Source organism: Cyprinodon tularosa, unplaced genomic scaffold (assembly GCF_016077235.1).
Source record: "Cyprinodon tularosa strain WSP-4 unplaced genomic scaffold, ASM1607723v1 ctg333, whole genome shotgun sequence".
Taxonomy (NCBI): Eukaryota; Metazoa; Chordata; class Actinopteri; order Cyprinodontiformes; family Cyprinodontidae; genus Cyprinodon; species Cyprinodon tularosa.
In genome coordinates this window covers 970,588-989,805 of record NW_024039045.1, presented here as the reverse complement: position 1 = coordinate 989,805, position 19,218 = coordinate 970,588, and the positions used below count along the sequence as shown (strand labels likewise).

The 19,218-nt window shown below is 39.5% G+C and overlaps 2 protein-coding genes across 3 annotated transcripts; both read left to right on the top strand.

Moving 5' to 3' along the window:
• The first annotated feature begins 4,622 nt into the window (after nt 1-4,622).
• On the top strand, nt 4,623-15,398 carry mybl2a (v-myb avian myeloblastosis viral oncogene homolog-like 2a). 2 transcript variants are annotated; one of them, XM_038294094.1, is made up of 13 exons: nt 4,623-4,698; nt 4,836-4,893; nt 8,014-8,113; nt 8,202-8,273; nt 8,421-8,513; nt 9,864-10,081; nt 10,180-10,300; nt 10,391-10,447; nt 10,585-10,829; nt 10,922-11,624; nt 11,950-12,192; nt 13,800-14,000; nt 14,161-15,398. In XM_038294094.1, exons 2-13 carry the CDS (start codon nt 4,883-4,885, stop codon nt 14,776-14,778), a joined length of 2,682 nt encoding a protein of 893 aa, XP_038150022.1. In that variant the 5' UTR covers nt 4,623-4,698; nt 4,836-4,882; the 3' UTR covers nt 14,779-15,398. The 2 variants fall into 2 exon arrangements, with proteins under 2 accessions (XP_038150022.1, XP_038150019.1); XM_038294091.1 differs by having other exon boundaries at nt 4,635-4,893.
• A 1,219-nt stretch (nt 15,399-16,617) lies between these two features.
• Nucleotides 16,618-18,861, top strand: nsun5 (NOP2/Sun RNA methyltransferase 5). Its single transcript, XM_038294095.1, has 4 exons — nt 16,618-17,726; nt 17,805-18,012; nt 18,190-18,349; nt 18,609-18,861. Exons 1-4 carry the CDS (start codon nt 16,802-16,804, stop codon nt 18,813-18,815), a joined length of 1,500 nt encoding a protein of 499 aa, XP_038150023.1. The 5' UTR covers nt 16,618-16,801; the 3' UTR covers nt 18,816-18,861.
• Nucleotides 18,862-19,218: the final 357 nt, after the last annotated feature.

Genomic DNA, 19,218 nt, shown 5'->3' with positions numbered 1-19,218 from the left:
TTTTCTTTCGCTCTCTCTTTCTCTCCCTCCTTTTCTCTATTCCCTTCATTTTTATCCTCTCTTCCTTTCTCTCCTCCATTTCTATGTCTGTTAGATCCATGACCTAAATCATTTCTAATAAAGCTAAAGAAAGAAAAATAAATCATTATCTCTGTGTACCAAGGCAGTTCTTCCCCTGGGAGCAGAGAACCAGAAGCTCATAATGTTTGACCCAGACTTCAAGCGACAGATCAGAGTGTTTTCACAGCAAGCGTTTATTTACTGCTTTGCGTACAGTGGCTCATCAGCTGTGGCAGGGTCGCTAGAAGCTCTGTAGAGGTGGAAACTCAGGTTAATGATTACGAAACTCAGACAGGAAACGATAACGAGCATGTGTGTCACTAACCTGGTTAACAGTTCAGTCTGAGCCCAGACAAAGGACTGGAAACCAGAAGGATTATTTCTCTAGAGCATGCAGCAGCCCCCCCTAGAGTCCCAGGAGTGAAGCAGAGCAGACTGACGAGCGGAAGCTAGCAGATGCAGAAAAGCAGAAGTATCCGGAGGGAGAAAGTCAGAGTTGAAGCAAGAGCATGTGTCCAGGCCGGAAGATCAGAGAGCCAAAGAGATAAAGAGGGAGAATCCACGAGACAGATCCAAGGTCGTAAGCAGGCAGAATCCAGGAAACAATCCTAAGACAGATCAGGCAAACAGAGCAGAACACAGGCAAACAAAACTCAGAAATCCAGAGGCTTGTCAAGGTCATGTAATCAGAAACACACAGGTACACTAGAATACTGTCACACATGGCTCAAATAATCTGAAACATATGGCTGGAAACAGGCAGCATAAATAAGAGCAGGAACAGGCTGAACAGATTAGAGCAGGTGAAAACTGGGCGGAGCTAAGCAGGTGGAAGGGATTAACTAATAATCCAGTCACCAGTGCCACAATCTTGACAGAACCTGATGTTATTAACATGTGGATCATGCTACCAGTAGCAGGGCAAAACTGGTTCTGACTTTAAAGAGAACTGATTCTGTTACCATTGTTGGCCTTTAGGGTTTTTTTCTCTGTTCTACTTAAATTTAAGGTTAGTGGCATATGAAAAATCTCATTAAGAAAACACAGAGGTCACCCTTATTTTACCCTCAGAGTGCATTCTGTTAAATGGATGCTGTTGAGCTGTTTGTAGCAAGACTTCCCTGTAGATAACCTTAAAAATACAACATAAGCAAGCCTTTTCGGCAACAATAAAAGGTGTGTAAAAGCACACAGGTGCACAGTTCAAATAAGCATTTTTTGTTTATCTTGGTTCGGACATATTACTATATTGAGAGAAACTAATAACATTTTTAAATCACAAAGGCATAAGAAGGTATGGATGGGTGGATGGATGGAGATTATACAACAATAAAACAATTTAAAAACAGACAGTGTTTTGGTTTAGGATTTTTTTTTTTTTTAAAAAGCCTATACAGACATTTTAAAACAGGTCTTCTGTCAATTTTGAGTTTTTTTGTTTACACAAAATATCATTAAATGCACCATAAAAGCACAGCTTGCAACAACACTCTGGTTGGAGGGACTTTCCAGAAGGTTCCAGTTTGTATTAAGCAGCATATGGGACCGGCTATTTGCTGCAGGTAGCTAGATTTGGAAAAGTAGACTTAGAAGAAAATGAATGGAATAAGCTATGCATAAACAATTGTATTGTCTAAATAAATGGAATATAAGACATCGAAAGTAAAAAATTAGGTGATTTAGGATTTGCATATGTGGTTCCAAATGCTCTTAATATGTTTATTCATCTTTATGTAAGCACTTGATATGTCCACCTAATATCAGCTAACATGTAGGCAAGGCAAGGCAAATTTATTTTTATAGCACAATTCAGTACAAAGACAATGCAAAGTGCTTTACATGATTAAAATACAGGAAGATAAAACAGAATCAAAGCAAGTAGGAAAAAAATAAATAAAATAAAAAATGCAGAAACAAAAAAGAATATTAAAAACAACATATGTGTATTTTTTAACTATCTGCATCAGAGTTACACATCAGCAGTTGATTACTACATTGCATTTGTAATTATCAACCTGGGAAAACATATATTGTTGCCACTTCTGTTTTATTAATTTGCTGTTGGACCATGTTCATCTTACATTGTGTTATCTCTATATGATAATTTGGTAACAAAATAAAATCGGAAATTTAAAACAATCATTACAAAATAGGCAAATCTTTTTTCTCTGGTCCATCAGTTTTAGCTTAGTTCTACGGCGTTGGATCTGAAAACTATGGAGCGGAAATATATTATCTGGCTTAAAATCATCTAAAAAGAAAGAGGCAAAAAAAGGCCTTGAAATAAAATTAAAATGGAGTTTGTTTAAACTTAATGATTGTTTTAAAGTAGTTTCAGTTTTGTTGTCTTCAAAACAGTACTCAACTTGCAAATAATGTTATTTACAAGACTGGACAAATAAAACACCTTTTTGTGACTTTTAAAGCCTCTTATTTTCCAGCAACTTTGAAAAAGTTATTTTATTTTTACCCATAGCTTTAAAATGATCATTTAGGAGACACCCGTGTTGTTTCACTTAACTGGACAAACATTACACACCCATATTCAGTAGAATATGCCTTTCCTCTCTTTTCTATTGACATTTAATGTAAAACTACAGACTTAGAGCAAAACTGACACACTAACAACATGGCAATTCAGCACAGCACAAAGACACTAGACTTTCTCACAAACAGACCTCAGTTAGTCTGGGTCGGACAGAACACCTCTGATGTCATCACCCTAAGCACAGGCTCTCCTCAGAGCTGCGTCCTGAGCCCCCTGCTGTTTACCCTGATGACACACGACTGCATGACCAGGTTCATCACCAACCACATGGTGAAGTTTGCAGACGACATCACAGTGGTGGGTCTCATCAGAGACCACAATGACCTGGACTACAGGGAGGAGGTGGTGCAACTGGTGAGCTGGTGCAGAGATATCAACCTGATCCTAAATATGGAGAAGATGAAGGAGATCGTCTTCAGGAAGAACGGCATGACATCCTTCCACTACTCATTAACAGCTCAGCTGCAGAAGTGGTCAGTAGCACCAAATTATTGGGGGTGCACATAACAGACATCATCACCTGGACTGTAAACACCACCTCGCTGGTCAAAAGGGCACAAAAGCGCTTGTACTTCCTGCGGAGGATAAGGAAAGCCCACCTGCCCCCACCCATCCTCACCACCTTCTACAGAAGCACCATAGAGAGCATTCTGACCAGCTGTCTCACTGTGTGGTGTGGAGGCTGCAGCGCCTCAGACTGGAAGAAGGTGAGAAGGGTGGTGAGAACAGCAGAGAAGATCATCGGGGCTCCTCTTCCCTCCATAAAAGACATTTTATTCAAGCAGTGCGTGTACTGAGCCCGTAACATCACCAGTGACCCCTCACACCCCCACCATGGACTGTTCTCCCTGCTGCCCTCTGAGAAGACGCTTCACGCTTCAGATGCAGGACCAGCAGATCTGCAACAGCTTTTTCCCCACTGCCATCAGACTGCCGACCTGTTAAAAAAAAAAAACATACATCATACACTCTGTGTACACAAAATGACAATAAAAATTGTCTAAGTTTAAGACACATTGGAAAAACAGCTCATCATAGCAATTTGTTAAACTACTGGCAAATAGAAGAGGGAGGCCACATTAACAGGCAGCTAAGTTAAACAGGATGCACAAAAAAATATCATACATTCAAACTGAACCAAAATAGTGAAACAGAACATCAACAAAAGAGTAAACTGAAGCAGAATTATCATTATGTTTTACCGTATACCCAATGTTGCAAGTTACATAGAAAGGCACAAATGTTAACTTAGACGATGGGTGGATATTACATGAACACAAACACTTTTGGTCCAATTGGAACACTGTATTTTAAATGTTTAGATGATTAAAAAGCAAGACTTTTAATATTTTTTTCCCTCCCCAGACAACCTGAAGAAATATGTTAAAATAAACCCTTAGAAAACCCTTTGGACAATTCCACGAAAGTTATAAAAAAAAAAAAAAAACTTTAACCTTCGCAGTTTCAGTACAGTTGATATTTGCCTGAATTTAACGTTAAATTTGGACATAACATTCAAACATGTTGGGGATTCTTACAATAGCAACTTTTTTTTTTACATTATGGTGTATATACTAAATTATCATATGTTGCAAAATCATAAATTAGAAAAATAGCACACAAGGTTTATTAGAAACTTTTAAACTACAAAAGATTTAACAGTTTTAGTAAAATATAAGCACCACCTATATGGTCTTTAATAAAACTTTTTATAACGTATCAATTTTTGCAGCACCACATTTAACTGAAGGTTATTGCTACACTCAGCTAATAGTGAGCTAGCTTAGCTGTTCAGCTTCTATCTCACACAAAAGTTTTACTCTCAAGTAAATTAAAGGATGTGAGTCTGTTGAAATGTTGTTCATGAACTACATGGCATCAAATTAGCATTTGAAACACTTTTAAATGAAAATGTTCAGCACAAAATAATTTATTGAGTTGTTTCAAAGTGAAATCTTTCACAATCAGAACTCAACCATTAGCCGCTAGCACGGATTGGGTTCCAACCGTTGGTCACGTGGCTTGTTTCCGGTGCCTGTTAGCTGTGCAGGAGCGGTGCTCTTGAACAGAGCTTTTATTTTCACTCGCGGGTAACTCTTCACTCGTTTAAGACTGCATCTCAGTTTTGTTGTGTTTCAGTTATCTGATAGGCTTTCTATTTGTTATCCATAGTTGCTACATCTTTTATTATCTGTTAGGGTTTGTTGCAAATCTTTGCTCCTTTCAGACTGCCTCTGATCTGCAGCCTCGTAGCAGACAGACTCCACACACAGAATGTCGCGCGGGTAAGTGTGAGAATAGTAATCTGTGTTAATATACACTGTTGTGGAGCAAAATGTGTGGTTATGAGCTTACACGTGCATTGTTATGACACTTCCGTTTGTTCACTGGTAACTAGAAGATGTTATTTTTTATTTTTTTTTTATAAAGAGCCCGAATGTTTCTGGTTTTCTCCCACCAAAGCCCATCCAGTGGTGCTCTGTTGTGTCACGGTAGAAAGCTGTCTTTGTTGAAAACGGATGTCTTCCAAATTCTATTCTCAATACAAATGAATATAACCATAATAACTCATTGAGGCGTACTATATTTAAAAGCCAATACAATGCTATCTTAAACGCATTATTTCGGTTAATATTTCTAGTAGCTTGTTGGCTAATTGCAGTTACATACACCCGCCGCTTGGGGTGCTCAACTTTTTCAGCTAACGTCGCTACAAATTATCGCCGTGTCATTTTAGCAGAGAATTAGAGTGACCGTTAATTTTACTGTTGGCACGGCTTATTAGCGGTATGTAGTTATTCGTTTTCTTTTTAATGTCGAAGCCTGTAATTACATATATTTTATATTTTTACTCTGCTAATTATTAGCTGCCCTTTTTAAAGGCAAGTTTCTAAATAGGAATAACATTATAAACTACCTTCGCATAGAAATGTGAATTTGTGAAGCAGGAGTTAAATATTTTACTGAGGGTTGTTGGAGATTTTCGTTTGCTAATCCCAGTCCAACGTATCTGCTAGTTTGTAACTTAGTAGCTACGTAAAAAAACACCCAGGCTAAGTACTTTATGCGCGATTTCCTATTCTTTTTTTATACTTTAGTCAATTTCCAATAATGAAACAAAGGTTGTAATGATATTAATAATCCAATTGTATATTTTCTCACCTGTTTCTAATGCACTACAGTTTTTATAGTTAGTTGAAAGGGTTGACTAATAATATAAACATAAAAAAGTCAGATTCAACCCATATACTTAATGGCAACCTTTCCACTGGTAGAAACAAAGCCACGCAGTCACATTTCAGACAGAAAGTTAAAACCAGATACCGGGGAACCATTTAAAATCATGTGTTTTTCAAGGGAAGATGAAAAGTCCACACTGGGGGTATGAACCCAGGGATAGGCAGTATGAGACATTTTGTAAAATACTTTTTTATGCAGTTGGGGACACGTTAAAGTGACATTGTGTTATTTCTGAACTAAGTATAAGTTAATTTGAGGTAGAATCAATAATTATTTCAGATCATTATAAATCATTAGGTGTGTATTGATGCTCTGTGCCAGCATCCCTTCTAAAAACTCTCCTATGTAACTTGAGAGGGTCGGATCCGTCACTAAATGAGTCCTGTGTCTCAGAGCTCCCCTACGACATGATAGCTAACTAGACTAAGTCATTTTAAGCAGACATAAAGGATATACTTGCCTGATTAGACATATTTTGGTGATGATCTAGAGGGGTTAATAGGTTCATGTCTTTACAAGAGACCCCATACCTTCTCAATCTGCTGGTCTGAAGAGATCTGCTATTAGATTCCAACGCACAGAGGGAGACTGTTTAATTCCACTATAGTGCTGCTGTGTTACCAGTTGTTTTCAGAAACATTAAACCTGGAACCTACTCGTATAGCGTGTCAGTGCCCCACCCTCCCATTCCGTCTTTGAAATAGTTAAAATGTTTTGAAATGGTTAATTTAAAACTTACAAAAAGTTGCAGAATGCATGAAAACATCAATGCGTGTTTTTTTTTCTGTCATTATTCGATGCTTTAACAAGCTCACTTTCGTCCGACAGAGAGTTGGGATTAAGAAACAATGCGTTGATATCTTGAACTGGCTAGAAGTTGAACTGATGCGAGTGGACTGCTTTTATTGGAAATTCACTCTACAGTAGTAGCCATTCAAAATATCCCCACTTTCCTTTATGGGCCCTTGGCTGGTCCCCTAAGATTCCCTTTTTAAACCTTTATCTTTGTTCTAAAATATTCTGTCATGATTTGTGGACATTAAGGCTTGATTTGTCCACACGAAGTCAAAACGAACACGAAACGCTGATATTTTCCAAAACGTTTGCCGTAAAGACGGAGACGTAAAATAAATGTGAGCGTCCACACGAATGCATGAAAACGCTGCAAAATGTATGCCAGGCCTGTAAGTGGCGCTGTGGTGCCAAAGCAAAAATAAGCGACGAAATGTTGGGCATGCGCACTAATATTTATACATGGTTGCCCTGCGGGTCCATTTTCGGGGTTAAGTCAAATTCAGGTGCTGAACTATGTCGTCGATATTGCTCTATTCTTCCTGGAGATATTCCAGAAGAAGAAGATTCTGTTGTAAGCCCGACAGCAGGGTGAGTAGCATTAGCAGCAACGGCGCCATTGTTGTTGTGATACTGTGTCGCGCATGCGTGTTTAGAGGCGACGCTATGACGCATGCATGTAAAAAAAAAATGCGGTTAGAGCGTAAAGATGGAAACACGAAAACGGCGTTTCGAAATCTTCCCACTCTGAAGGCTGAATAAAAAAAAGATCGTTTACAGACCCCCGAAACGCCGGCTTCGTGTGGATGAGAGGCTGGTTTGGTGAAAAATTTGTGCGTTTAGGCCAGGGTTCGTCTTCGTGTGGACGGGGCCTAAGATCTAAAGAGAAGCATCATCTCCTGGTCAGACCCTGTAATTCAGTGAAAGGCAATTCGACTGGTGTTTGACTGGGAATGGCCATTTTGAATGGCTGCTACTGTAAATAGAAGTGTTATGCTGCCGGCACCTGTTTTGGTATTGGATTTCAATGCATGTAAATTTCATTCATAACCACACATACTAATTTGTAATTATGATTCTAAATTCTATTGAGTTTTTTCGTCCTCAGGTTTCAGTTGTGTCTTTGTAAAGCAAATATTTGGTGTAGCTGGAATTAAAATTGTACTGAATGTTGAAGCCACGGTTCTACCATAAATGTTGATAGGAAAAAAAAAATACATATAACAAAACTATTATTTTAAAATATCAGCCATAAAATATGCTCCTCATAACATAGGGGATTATGTTTACCGAGACATTTTTTTTTTTTTTTTATTATTATTATCATGCATCTTGGTGGTGCATTATTTTAATCTATGGTTATCTGTTTGCAGAATGGAAGAGGAAGGGGATTGTAAGTCATCTGTTGTGACTACATTGGATAAACTGGATCAGAACACTGATGAGTGTAAAATAAAATGGACCCAAGAAGAGGTAATGCATCTTGGTATAAAGATCAATTTTATTCTCAGTAGTGGGAGATAACATACTCTTATCTAAAATATTTTTCCCTGACATCTAGGATGAAAACCTCAAAATCCTAGTCTCTAACTTTGGAAAAAAGAACTGGAAGACCATTGCTAGTTTTTTACCAGTAAGTGAACCGAAAACAAATTCAGCAGAAAAATAGATTGAATTATATAATTTTTTTTGTTGTTGAAAAAAAAATTGTTTAAACATGATTTGATCTAGGTTTAGTCATGTTACATAATCTTGAAATATTTCCTGTTTTCTCTGACAGGGTAGAACAGAACTGCAGTGTATTGTTCGCTGGAAGAAACATCTTGATCCAGACTTAGTGAAGGGACCTTGGACTGCAGAGGAAGATCAAAAGGTGGGGGACTGGATTGGAAGTTTGCTGTTATTCTATCTGAAATAACTACACAGATACAGAGGCTAAGCTTATATAAACACCACTGTCACTCTCAGATCTATCAGTAATTGTGTCTAACATTGATAAAATTGCTTATTAATGCTATATACACAAATATTGAATTTGCCTTGATTTTATTGTAGAACTTAAACGAAATGCAGGTACTATTAATGGACAGATACAGCTGTTCCCATGTGAGCAATATGATTTCTGATGCCGCCATCGTGGAATAAGCTTTTTTCTAGAAGGATTATTTCAGCAGATAGAGCAAATTGCGTTGTGTTCATTGAAATGTTTATTGTAGAGGACTTGTATTTAAACTCCCATTCTCAAAATATATCAAATGCAGGTTAATTGAGGTTTTAATATATTTTTCTCCGGCTTTAAGAGTAAGAATTCCAAATATGGAATACGAAAATCTTTTAAGTTCATTTGTCCCCTATGGTGATAATTAGGGCTGTAACTAATGAGTATTTTGCAAAATGATTAATCTTTTAATTATTTTTTTATATTAATCGATTAATAATTGGATAGCAAAAGGTTAAAGAAGACTTTTTGTGGTATTAAACCAATTGAAAATAAAGCTTTTCCACCCTAGGAATTCTGGATAGAGCATATTGATATATGAAAAAGATTTTTATCTTAAATGCATTTTACAATTTTGATAGAATTGCTGTACATGGTGGGCTGATTTATCAGCTAAAGGCACATTTTAGAGTCTCTATACTCCAGTTCACGATTAATAGATGACTAAATAAGTTGATTATTTCAATAATCATTTAATCACTATTAATCAGATTGATTGTTTTAGCCCTTGTGGTATTCAATCTTTTTCTTGTAGAGAGACTCAGCTTGGTTTATACTTGATGGACATTGAATAAAAGGATCCTCATTAATTCACCCTCTCCCTTTCAGGTGCAGGCTTTGCATTTTAATAAAGCAATAGTAGTGAAGATGGCCTCTTGAAAAAAATAAATCATGTTCTTAACTCCTATTTAACCTTTATCTAATCAGTCTAATTAAACAGTTTTTATTGAAGCCAAGAAGGAAAAACACATAACTATTACACTGAAGGAGTTTATTTTTTTTATGACAGGAAGACGCAGACAGAATTAGTCAAATAGGACAGTAGAAATGTCCTATACGAATGCAAGTTATAGTAGAGTTGCTCTTAAAAGTTTTATGTTTCACACTTATCCTGAGTTTTCATCCCGTACTAAGAAAATAAACAATCAACAGGTTCAAATTTGATTTAAAATTCTATAATTTTTGGGTCAGTTTTCTTTATGCATTTGTGTCCATTTTATACAGATAGTGGAGCTGGTGAATATGTATGGGAAAAACTGGAAAGCAGTTTCCACGCACCTAGATGGAAGGTTGGGAAAACAGTGTCGTGAACGCTGGGTAAACCACCTGGACCCAGCTATTAGCAAGAGGGCCTGGACTGAAGAAGAAGACCTCATCATCTACAAAGCCCACTGCGTTCTGGGGAACCGGTGGGCTGAGATTTCCAAACTGCTCCCTGGAAGGTGAATGGCATTCGATTTATTCAGTGTATTGTTTTTATAGTTTTTTTTTTTCACTAAATAAGACCTGGGAGCTCATTTATATTTGAAATTTCCAACAGATCTGAGAACTCCATCAAGAATCATTGGAACGGCCACATCAAACGCAAAGTAGAGATGGGCGATTTTAAAGGAGTAGCTGAAACAATCTCTATTGACATTCAGCATTTCATAGATGGAGAGGTAAAGCACATTGAAATCAGCAAAAATATATGAATACCAATGTTTGAAATCCATTTAAATGTTTAATTTATTATTTACACTCTGCACCAGGTGGACTTCAAATGTGACGTTGTAATAGATGCTGATCCGGTGACGCCTGAAATCAATGTGAGCTTATATTAAGTTTTAGTTCAAATATGTTTATATATTAAGATGATAGTGGAAATAATAGTTGTAAATGTTCTATTTAAGTGTTTCCTGTTAAGAATGATTCCCTTTTTTTTTTTATTGTTGGTTGTGTTCAGATGAAAACAGGGAACATAGAGGCTGTAAAGCAGCAGGAGTCAGAGAAAGCTAAACCAAAGACAGCTGTTCAGACTCAACCTGCTTCAGCTTCAAGAAGAGAGGTGTCCTCCCCCAGTCCTTCTCAGCCACGCAGCTCCAGCTCCAGTCCAAGCTCTGTGGTTGCAGCATCAGCCACGCAGCTGGAACAAAAACGATTTGCAGAGGCAGCTTTGAGGATGATTGCAGAAGACATGCTGCCACTCAGGTAAGTCACTTTTCTCATTGCACATTGGATTAAATTTGATTTATACATTCCTTGGTTAAAAAAATAAAGAAGTTTGTGTTTTGTGCTCGCAGCTTTGTTGAAGGTGCCGGCTTCAGGTCATTCATGGGTACCATCTGCCCTGAATACCACAAACTATCGCAGCGCATCATCGGCATTCAGCTCTATGAAGAAGTGGAGAGAAATATAAAGCCCCAGCTCATCCGGGACCTCAAGCTCTCCCTCTCTAAAACCAAAGACCCTAAAAGTGCGATTCATGTCACCTGTGACCTCTGGGTGGGGGATGAGTCCAAACAAGGGGAAGACCCTATCCTTGTTGTCCAACTCCACTTTGTTAGCGATTCTTGGCAAATCCGCCGCCCTATCGTGGCCTTCCGCCACCTCTGCCATAAAAACCTCAGTGCCGCTGTAGCCAGTGAGCTTGAGGGCGTCCTGTTGAGCTATGGTATATTCCCACGCCACATCGGCTACGTCCTCGCCAACCAGGCTAAAAAAATCCTTGCTGGAAACAAGCTGTTTTGTCACTATAAGATTGTGTGCTCATCAAACAGGGGAGAACCGGACGGAGATGATATCCTGGCGTTTCTGTCAGATGAGATGTCTGAATCAGAGTCGCCGTTTTCAGAGCTACAGATTGGGATGAGGAAAATGTGTGTCGCCAGAACTTTGCAGACTGTGATCAGGGAAGCCCTGAAAAATTCCAGAGTAGTGGAGAACGTGCTCTCACAGATCCACAATGTAGTTGCCTTCTTCAGGAGCAGCGTCTATTGGGGCGAGGTAGGAGAAATTGAACAGGAATGTAAAATCTTATGTTTTTTTTCCCCATACATAAGGAAACTTTAATCTTTACTGATACTATTCCTATTTATACTAAAAGTAGGAATCAAAGGTGATGACTTATATATTTAAATAAAGATAGAAGAGATGTTTAGAGCTCAGAAAGTAACTTATGTTGTTTGCTTGCAAACAGTCACTATCAATTCATAAATAAAAAAAATATATTATGGGTTACCTGCCCTCATTTAAAAAAAAAAAAAAAGCTTTTTTTTCTCTTTCCAAATCAGTAACAGGATTTTTTTTCAACTGGTTTATTTCCCCCCAGCTTCTATTGAAGGAGGGGAATGTATCGCTGTGCCCTTCCTCCACCAACTGTCGCTGGAACTCTTTGATGTTATCCCTACGGCGTATGGTGCATGAGACCACCTGGAGCATCATCATGACTCTCCTGGCCCAGGCCCGCATAGAGGCCACAGATGCAGCCACCTCCCCCCCTCTGATCATGGTGAAGAGGGAGCAAGTGATTGATATCCTGGGTCTCCTTGAGCCTTTTGAGGAGGCGTTACAGGTAATTGTTTTGGGCTCCAAATAATATTAGTGGGGGCAAAGGATGCATGGTGTTCAGATTAGTCTCTGTGCTCTGCATCACCTAAACAAAGCTGTTTCCCATTGCATGACTATATATAATAGCAGTGTAATAGCTCTTGGCTCGTATGGCAACACTGGCTCTAACTGTATTAGACCACTATAGAAAAGGACTATGTGAGCTTAAATATATAATAAGCATTCATGATTAAATGTTGATGTGGGGCAATTGTCACATAGCAGCATGAGGTGAGGGAGGAGCAGTGAACGCTCTCACCACGCACGCTTCTTTTTTTTGCATTGATGAAATTATAGAAATACGATAAAGGAATCTATGGTGGATGTGTTTCTGTTGGGAGGAGTTGATTGAGTCATGAGGAACCAAGCAGGAACTGACATCCATCAGAGCTGTGCTCTCTAACCCTGAAATCCCATATCCTCCGTCACCAGTGTCCCTTGGTTTTTATATTTTTAGGATTTGGGGAAAAAATAGATGAAAGTTCACATACCTGCATCAGAGGACTACCTGTTTGATCTGTGGGCGGTTTTCCAACCTTGCAACCAAACTAGCAGCAGTAGTGGAGTTTGGAGATGCAATCCACTTCTTAAGTCTATCTTTGCTCTCATCTAATGTATCCAGAAGTTCTGCAATCACACTTTTTCTCTCACTAACAGCTTGGTGTTTGGCTGCATATTTAGCTTGCCCTCCCTGGAAATTCCTTTCCAGATTTTTATTTTTTCACAGCCTCTCTTTACAAAGCAAAAATGCAGGCCATCCTTCCTCATTGGTAATGAAAGCAAATGATTAATTCTATGCTTTCAATCCTTTTATCTCATTTGCTATCTTTCCTTTTTTCTTTATTTTTTGTGGGATCCATAGCCTGAGACACACCCACCGCTTGTTTGCCTGGCACCACGCCACGCTGGTTCCAAGTTATGACCACTGATCTCTATGGCTATGACGCAAACTATTGTTTACATTTATTTATTATACAAATGATTACAGCATTGGAAAAAATGATTTTTTTGTTTGACCTCCTGCACACCATATTAAAACAGATAAAAAACCAAAAAATATTACATTTTACTAAATTTTTTAAAAAGCTCCAGGGAGCCACATGCGGAGCCGCGGATTGCAGATCCCCGGACTAAACCATTCTAAATCTTTTGTTTTCCTCTGTATATAGCTCTGTCCATCTTACCATCACCTCTGTGTCTTAGATTTCCACTAAAGATAAAATTTTGCTTGCAATCTTAGTTTGTCGTGCCTTCCAGCAAACAACAGGGAATGTTTTTATGGTTTCCAGTTAAGATAAACTTTCTTAGTTCCACATTTGTAGAGTATATTACAAATAGTTATTTTACTCTTTGCTATTAAGTAGTGGTGAGCTGTGAAATTTGTAGGTGTGCCAATTAGCCATCCTTTCATTTGTAGATATTTACTTAATGTGATTGAAATGTGCAAATGGGTATGAATATAAAGACATGTTACTTATTTGGAGGACATTGAAGTTTTTGGTTTGAAGGTGATAGAATGAGGGAAGGTTCTGTTTCAGATTGCCTGAGTTTATTTTCTCCTTTTTCCTTTAGGTACTTCAAGGAAATGGAGTGACCATCTCTTTCATCATCCCCTCCCTCATTGGCCTTGATAAGACGTTAGAAAGCAGAGTGACTAACTACAACCATTTCTGTAAGGCCCTGAGAAAAGGCCTTTCTGTTCATTTCAACTCTTTGATTCACCAGAAGGAGATTATTCTAGCTACTGTACTTGACCCCAGGATGAAACTGCAGGTACTTGTTTCGTTCAGCAAACTAAGCAGGTGTTTACATTTGCAGTTTGTTAACTAGAGATAAGCTGTGCACAAAAGTGTGTTGTAACAATAGTAACTTAAAGCAAATTAATGATTTTCAAATCCAGCTTATCCTAACTTTAACGTTTATACTGTTTCAGCCATTTTCTGATTCCACACCTAAAACCCAGACAGAGTTCCTGGCGCCGCCCTCAAAGTCAGAGGCTCAAAGCATCTTGGCATCGTTTTTAGAAACAAAGGCTGCATCAGCATCCGTCCCTTTGAAGGAAACCAAGGAGGAGACAAGTAAGCAGCCCACGGAGAAGGCGGAGAGGCCAGAGGAAGGCCCTGATGACATTAAAGCCTCAGCAGACGGGTCTGGAGGAAGCTCAGACGACAACTGTGATGTAGTCGGTGAAAACGAACTCAAGCGCAAGTCAATATTCAACTACCTGCAACCTCCATCAAAGACTATGAAGGTTTCCGAGCTGGACATGTACCTGTCTGAACCCATGTGTGAAAGCGGCTCCAGTCTGCTCTACTGGAAGTCGGCATCCAGGTTCCCCCAGCTGCAGGATGTTGCCAAGAAGCTGCTGGCTGCGCCTGCCTCCTCTGGAGGCTTCGACAGGCTCTATCCAATGGCGACTTCTATCGTTAGAGCCAAGAGGAACCACCTCCTGTCTCACACCACCGAGAGGCTGCTTCTGTACAGGAACTCTCTAAAGGCCAGAACTGTTAACCGGGTCAGCGGAGCGCCCAAAAACTTTAAGCTTAAGTGAGGTTTGCTCTGATTTAAGGAGCAACTTTGCAGTAAACAAAGGCTAAATCTATTTGGAGCATCCAGGGATGAATTATTTACTGTAATGCTATTAGTAGTAATAAATGCTAATGATTATTTTTTTATTCTAAGAGTTTATTGCCATCTTTATTTTTGTTGCACATGAAATACTTTTAGTAATATTTATATCCTTAAGAAATTTGTTTTCAGGTTTATAACCTGATCACATGCAGACCTAAAACCACTCCTGATTCTAATGAAACTATTTTCTGCAATAAAATCTGATGCAGTTCTGTTTCTAATGCACCTGTAGGGGTGCTAACCTCTTCAGGGTCTTAACTTTATATGGGAACTGGACTGATTTCCTCCCTTCATGAAATTGTGAGGATGAGTGTTTGCTAAGTGCTGATGTAAAGAATTGATTCAAACATTTTGAACACAGTTTGGATTCTTTGTGTTGCATAGACTGTATATAGGTTTTATGTCAAGTTTGGTTGAAGTGTTCAGGCATGCTTTCAGACCCGTGGCCAATTTGATTACATTTACACAGCAGTGACCTTATCGCTACTTGGAAAATGTAAAGGATGTTTGTAGGAAATAAAATAATATTATGCAAAGTTGTCTCTGGTAAGTTTTATTCTTTACAAAATATTCTGTTTAGATTGTTAATTCTGCTTATTACTGTGTAACAATTTCAATATGAGTTAAAAGTTTTATTTTATTTTTATTAACATTACATTTATTAAATTAACAAATTTATCAAATCTAAATATTTATGTTTGGTCTTGCAGTTGGACCAAAAATGTTCTCAACATATTCAGTTTAGTCGAGAATTAAGGCTCATTCTTACAAAGCAGATAAAATTATAATTTGATTTACTTTGTAGATACAGTTTGAATGAACAGTGACTGAGCAGCAAAACATCCTGAACGGATAGAGCCCTGGTTGATAAAGCTTCCTGGTTTTCTTTAAAGACTGATGCCTCACCAGACTCAGGGAACTTGACTCCTAAATAAAATGTACATTTGCTTGGCAAAAGTAATATAAATTACTGAGAAATTGCCTATTTTGTTTTTTTCATTAGCCCAGATAGAAGTTTTCTGATTCAATTCAGTTTAATTTCAATTCAGTTTATTTCTATAGCTCCAATTCACAACACATGTCATATCAAGGCACTTTACAATTCACCACATCATACAGTCAAATTGATTCAGTTGTCCATCCAAGGTAAACCAGTTGATTGCATCGACTCATTGACTCTAAGGCAATCCCTCACTCTAAGCATGCTTGCAGCGACAGTGGAGAGGAAAAGCTCCACCTCAACAGGAAGAAACCTCTAGCAGAACCAGGCTCAGTGTGGGGTTCAAAGAAACAGAAGCAGAGATACAATGATGCTGATGTAACAAACAGAAAGCCAACAGCCATCTTTTATTATTGTATAGTGGCTCTGAAGCACAGACTGCAAGCATCCCATGCCTTTCAAACGTCCCCCAAACTCTCACATGGATTTCGTTTAGTGATTAAACCTTTTATTTTTACTCAGCCTTCCACTGACGTGCTTTAATAAAACATTTTGCACAGTGAGCTTTTACAGCCTCGTCTTCGAGGGTGCCAGTATACTTGCTGGAAAACTCAACCAGGCTACGTTTGCACAATTTCTCCTAAATAAAATAAAATCCTGCATTAGTCGCTCTAGACTAATATACTCATTAGAGGTTTTAATTGGATTTAAACCAGCACTATTAAAATGATATGTCTATATGTATAAGTATCATTTTAAGTGTAAAATATAAACTGCAATCTGATTGGGTGAAGATGGCTCTACGTCATCCGGAAACGATGTGCCACATTTTGCTTCCGGGGTCACCAGCCTTCCCCTCACGTGGTTGAAACAAGGAGGAATCCAGGATGATCGCATGAGGAAAATAAACCAGTTTGTTCTCCTAATGTCAGCGGATCGCCGGATCAGTGAAAAATAAACAACTTTCTAACAAAGTGTTGCTAAGGCAGGACCTTCCGCCATCATGGCGCTGTACATCAAAGCCGCGGAGATCCTGGAGAAAGCGGAGATGAAACAGGGCGCCCTGAAGACTCTGGTTTACGACAGTAAGTTTTCCAACATCAAGCAGCTCTTCGCTCTGGTTTGCGAGACGCAGAAGTTCTCCTCCATCCTGCAGGAGATCATCGATAGCACCAAGCTGCTGAAGCCCACCAAGCTGAAGATGCCCCTGGCCAAGGTGCTGGTATATGACCTCCTGATCGGCCAGGGGCTGAAATGCGGCGGTACCTGGAAGGCCAAGATGATGAAGCATCGGGCCCGCCTACAGGCGGAACTGGCCCGCATGAAGGTGAGGAGAAAAGTCAGCAGGAATGAGGATCTACTTCCAGCCAGCGCCAAGCAGAACCCCGGGGACCAGCTGCCCCGATATGTCCGTGTGAACACACTGAAGACCACCGTGGAGGATGCTGTGGACTACCTGAAGAGGGATGGTTTCTCCTACCTGGGTCAGGCCGTGAAGCTGGATAACTTCACCCTGAAGAACAAGCAGTTTGTGATTGACCTGCACTTGCCAGAGCTCCTGGTGTTCTCCCCAAAGACAGACTTCCATGATCACTTCCTATACAAGGCAGGTCACATCATCCTGCAGGACAAAGCCAGCTGCCTCCCTGCTTATCTCCTTAACCCCCCACCTGGCAGCCATGTCATTGATGCCTGTGCTGCCCCTGGCAATAAAACCAGCCACCTGGCAGCCATCATGAAGAACAGAGGAAAGCTGTTTGCATTTGATCTGGATGGTAAGCGTTTGGCCACCATGTCAACCCTACTGCTCCGAGCGGGGGTCACCTGCCACCAGCTGGCCAACCAGGACTTCCTAAAGGTGGATCCCGATGGTTCACAGTATAAAGATGTGGAATACATCCTGCTGGATCCATCCTGCAGTGGATCAGGTACCCTTTTATCTCTGTGTAGAAATTCTTTTGTTGTTTTTTTTAAGGCCAACTGAAACGATTGTCTGTGGTGTCCAGGGATGGTTTGCCTACGGGACAACTCTGCAGCAAACCAGGAGGAGGAAAAAGCTCGCCTGGCATCTCTGGCTTCCTTCCAGCTGCGGTGCCTGAACCACGGCCTCAGGTTCCCTCGCCTGAAGCGCCTGGTCTACTCCACCTGCTCCATCCACAGCCAGGAGAACGAGGAAGTCATTGCTGCCTGTCTGCAGCAGAACCCCAACTTTAGGTATATATGTTTCTAATCCAGATTAGCTGTCAATACAAGGAAGATTTTCACCAGATGGCTCAGTTTCCTTTTTATTAACAGTTCATGAACAGACTTTCAGGCTTCTACCCTAAATGCATGTATTTATAAAGGATTTAGAACAAAACCTAACAAATAACTTCTGTTTTCTTTTTCTAGGTTAGTGCCACTGCTGCCCCAGTGGCCTGAACGAGGGATGGAGCCACTTCCGCAGTGTTTACGTGCCAGTACCAGCAAAACTCTCACACATGGCTTTTTTGTTGCTCTGCTGGAGAAAGTTAGTGACACCAGTAATATAAAGGAGAAACCTGCAGATCCAGTCAGGTGAATATTGGGGGTCTTCTTGTAAAGTTGTTTCTCTATACACTTCATAAAAGGAATAAGGTCAAATCTTGTTAATAATCAAATGTGTTGTGCGAACATCTCACAAGTGTAGTTATTTCAAAACTACAATACGGCATTCATTTCTTTGTATCTTAGTTTGCCTGATGCTTTTTTTGTTTTGTTTATGCTGTCACAGTGATGCTGCAAAGAAACCTGATGTTGCTGTGGAGGAAAACCCTGATGCTGCTGTGGAGGAAAACCCTGATGCTGCTGTGGAGGAAAACCCTGATGCTGCTGCAAAGGAAAAGCCTGATGCTGCTGTGGAGGAAAACCCTGAATCCTCAGATGCTGAGGAGATGGTGACATTGCCAGCAGAGGGCACTAATGATGATGCACCCAGTAAGAAAAGGAGGAGAAAAAGAAAGAAGCAGAAGAAGAAGAATTTATCCAAAGCAGAATGAAACTTTAATACTTTCTTTGTAAATGTAAAATAAAGATAATTTCTGACTAGTTCTAATGGACTCATAATTTAATGCTTTGAATGGTTTTCTTATTGTTTTCTAGAAGATGCATTTTTTTTTGGAAGCAACATATATATTGCTAAAAGTTGGCTTTTTAATGTACCGTATGCATGAACTTTAATGACATCCTTTTCAATCTGTAGGGTTGTTTATTTACAGAATCCCTTTTGCCTGCAACTTAATCATTCCACAGGGTTTTTTTTGGGGTTGGGGGAATGACAAAAAAAATCCCAAAGTACAGGTTCAACTATACGGTACGGAGCCCCCTAGGGGACATGGGGAATTTTTTTTCTTTTGCGTTCCCTCGCAATACTTTTGCGTTACCTCGCAATACTTTTGCGTT

Coding starts and splice junctions, on each gene's coding strand:
- nsun5 (XM_038294095.1), top strand. CDS start 16,802: ATGGCGCTGTACATCAAAGCCGCGGAGATCCTGGAGAAAGCGGAGATG. Junction 17,727..17,804: donor TCCATCCTGCAGTGGATCAG/GTACCCTTTTAT, acceptor TGTGGTGTCCAG/GGATGGTTTGCCTACGGGAC. Junction 18,350..18,608: donor AGGAGAAACCTGCAGATCCA/GTCAGGTGAATA, acceptor GCTGCTGTGGAG/GAAAACCCTGATGCTGCTGT.
- mybl2a (XM_038294094.1), top strand. Junction 8,274..8,420: donor CCATTGCTAGTTTTTTACCA/GTAAGTGAACCG, acceptor TTTCTCTGACAG/GGTAGAACAGAACTGCAGTG. Junction 10,301..10,390: donor AGCATTTCATAGATGGAGAG/GTAAAGCACATT, acceptor ACTCTGCACCAG/GTGGACTTCAAATGTGACGT.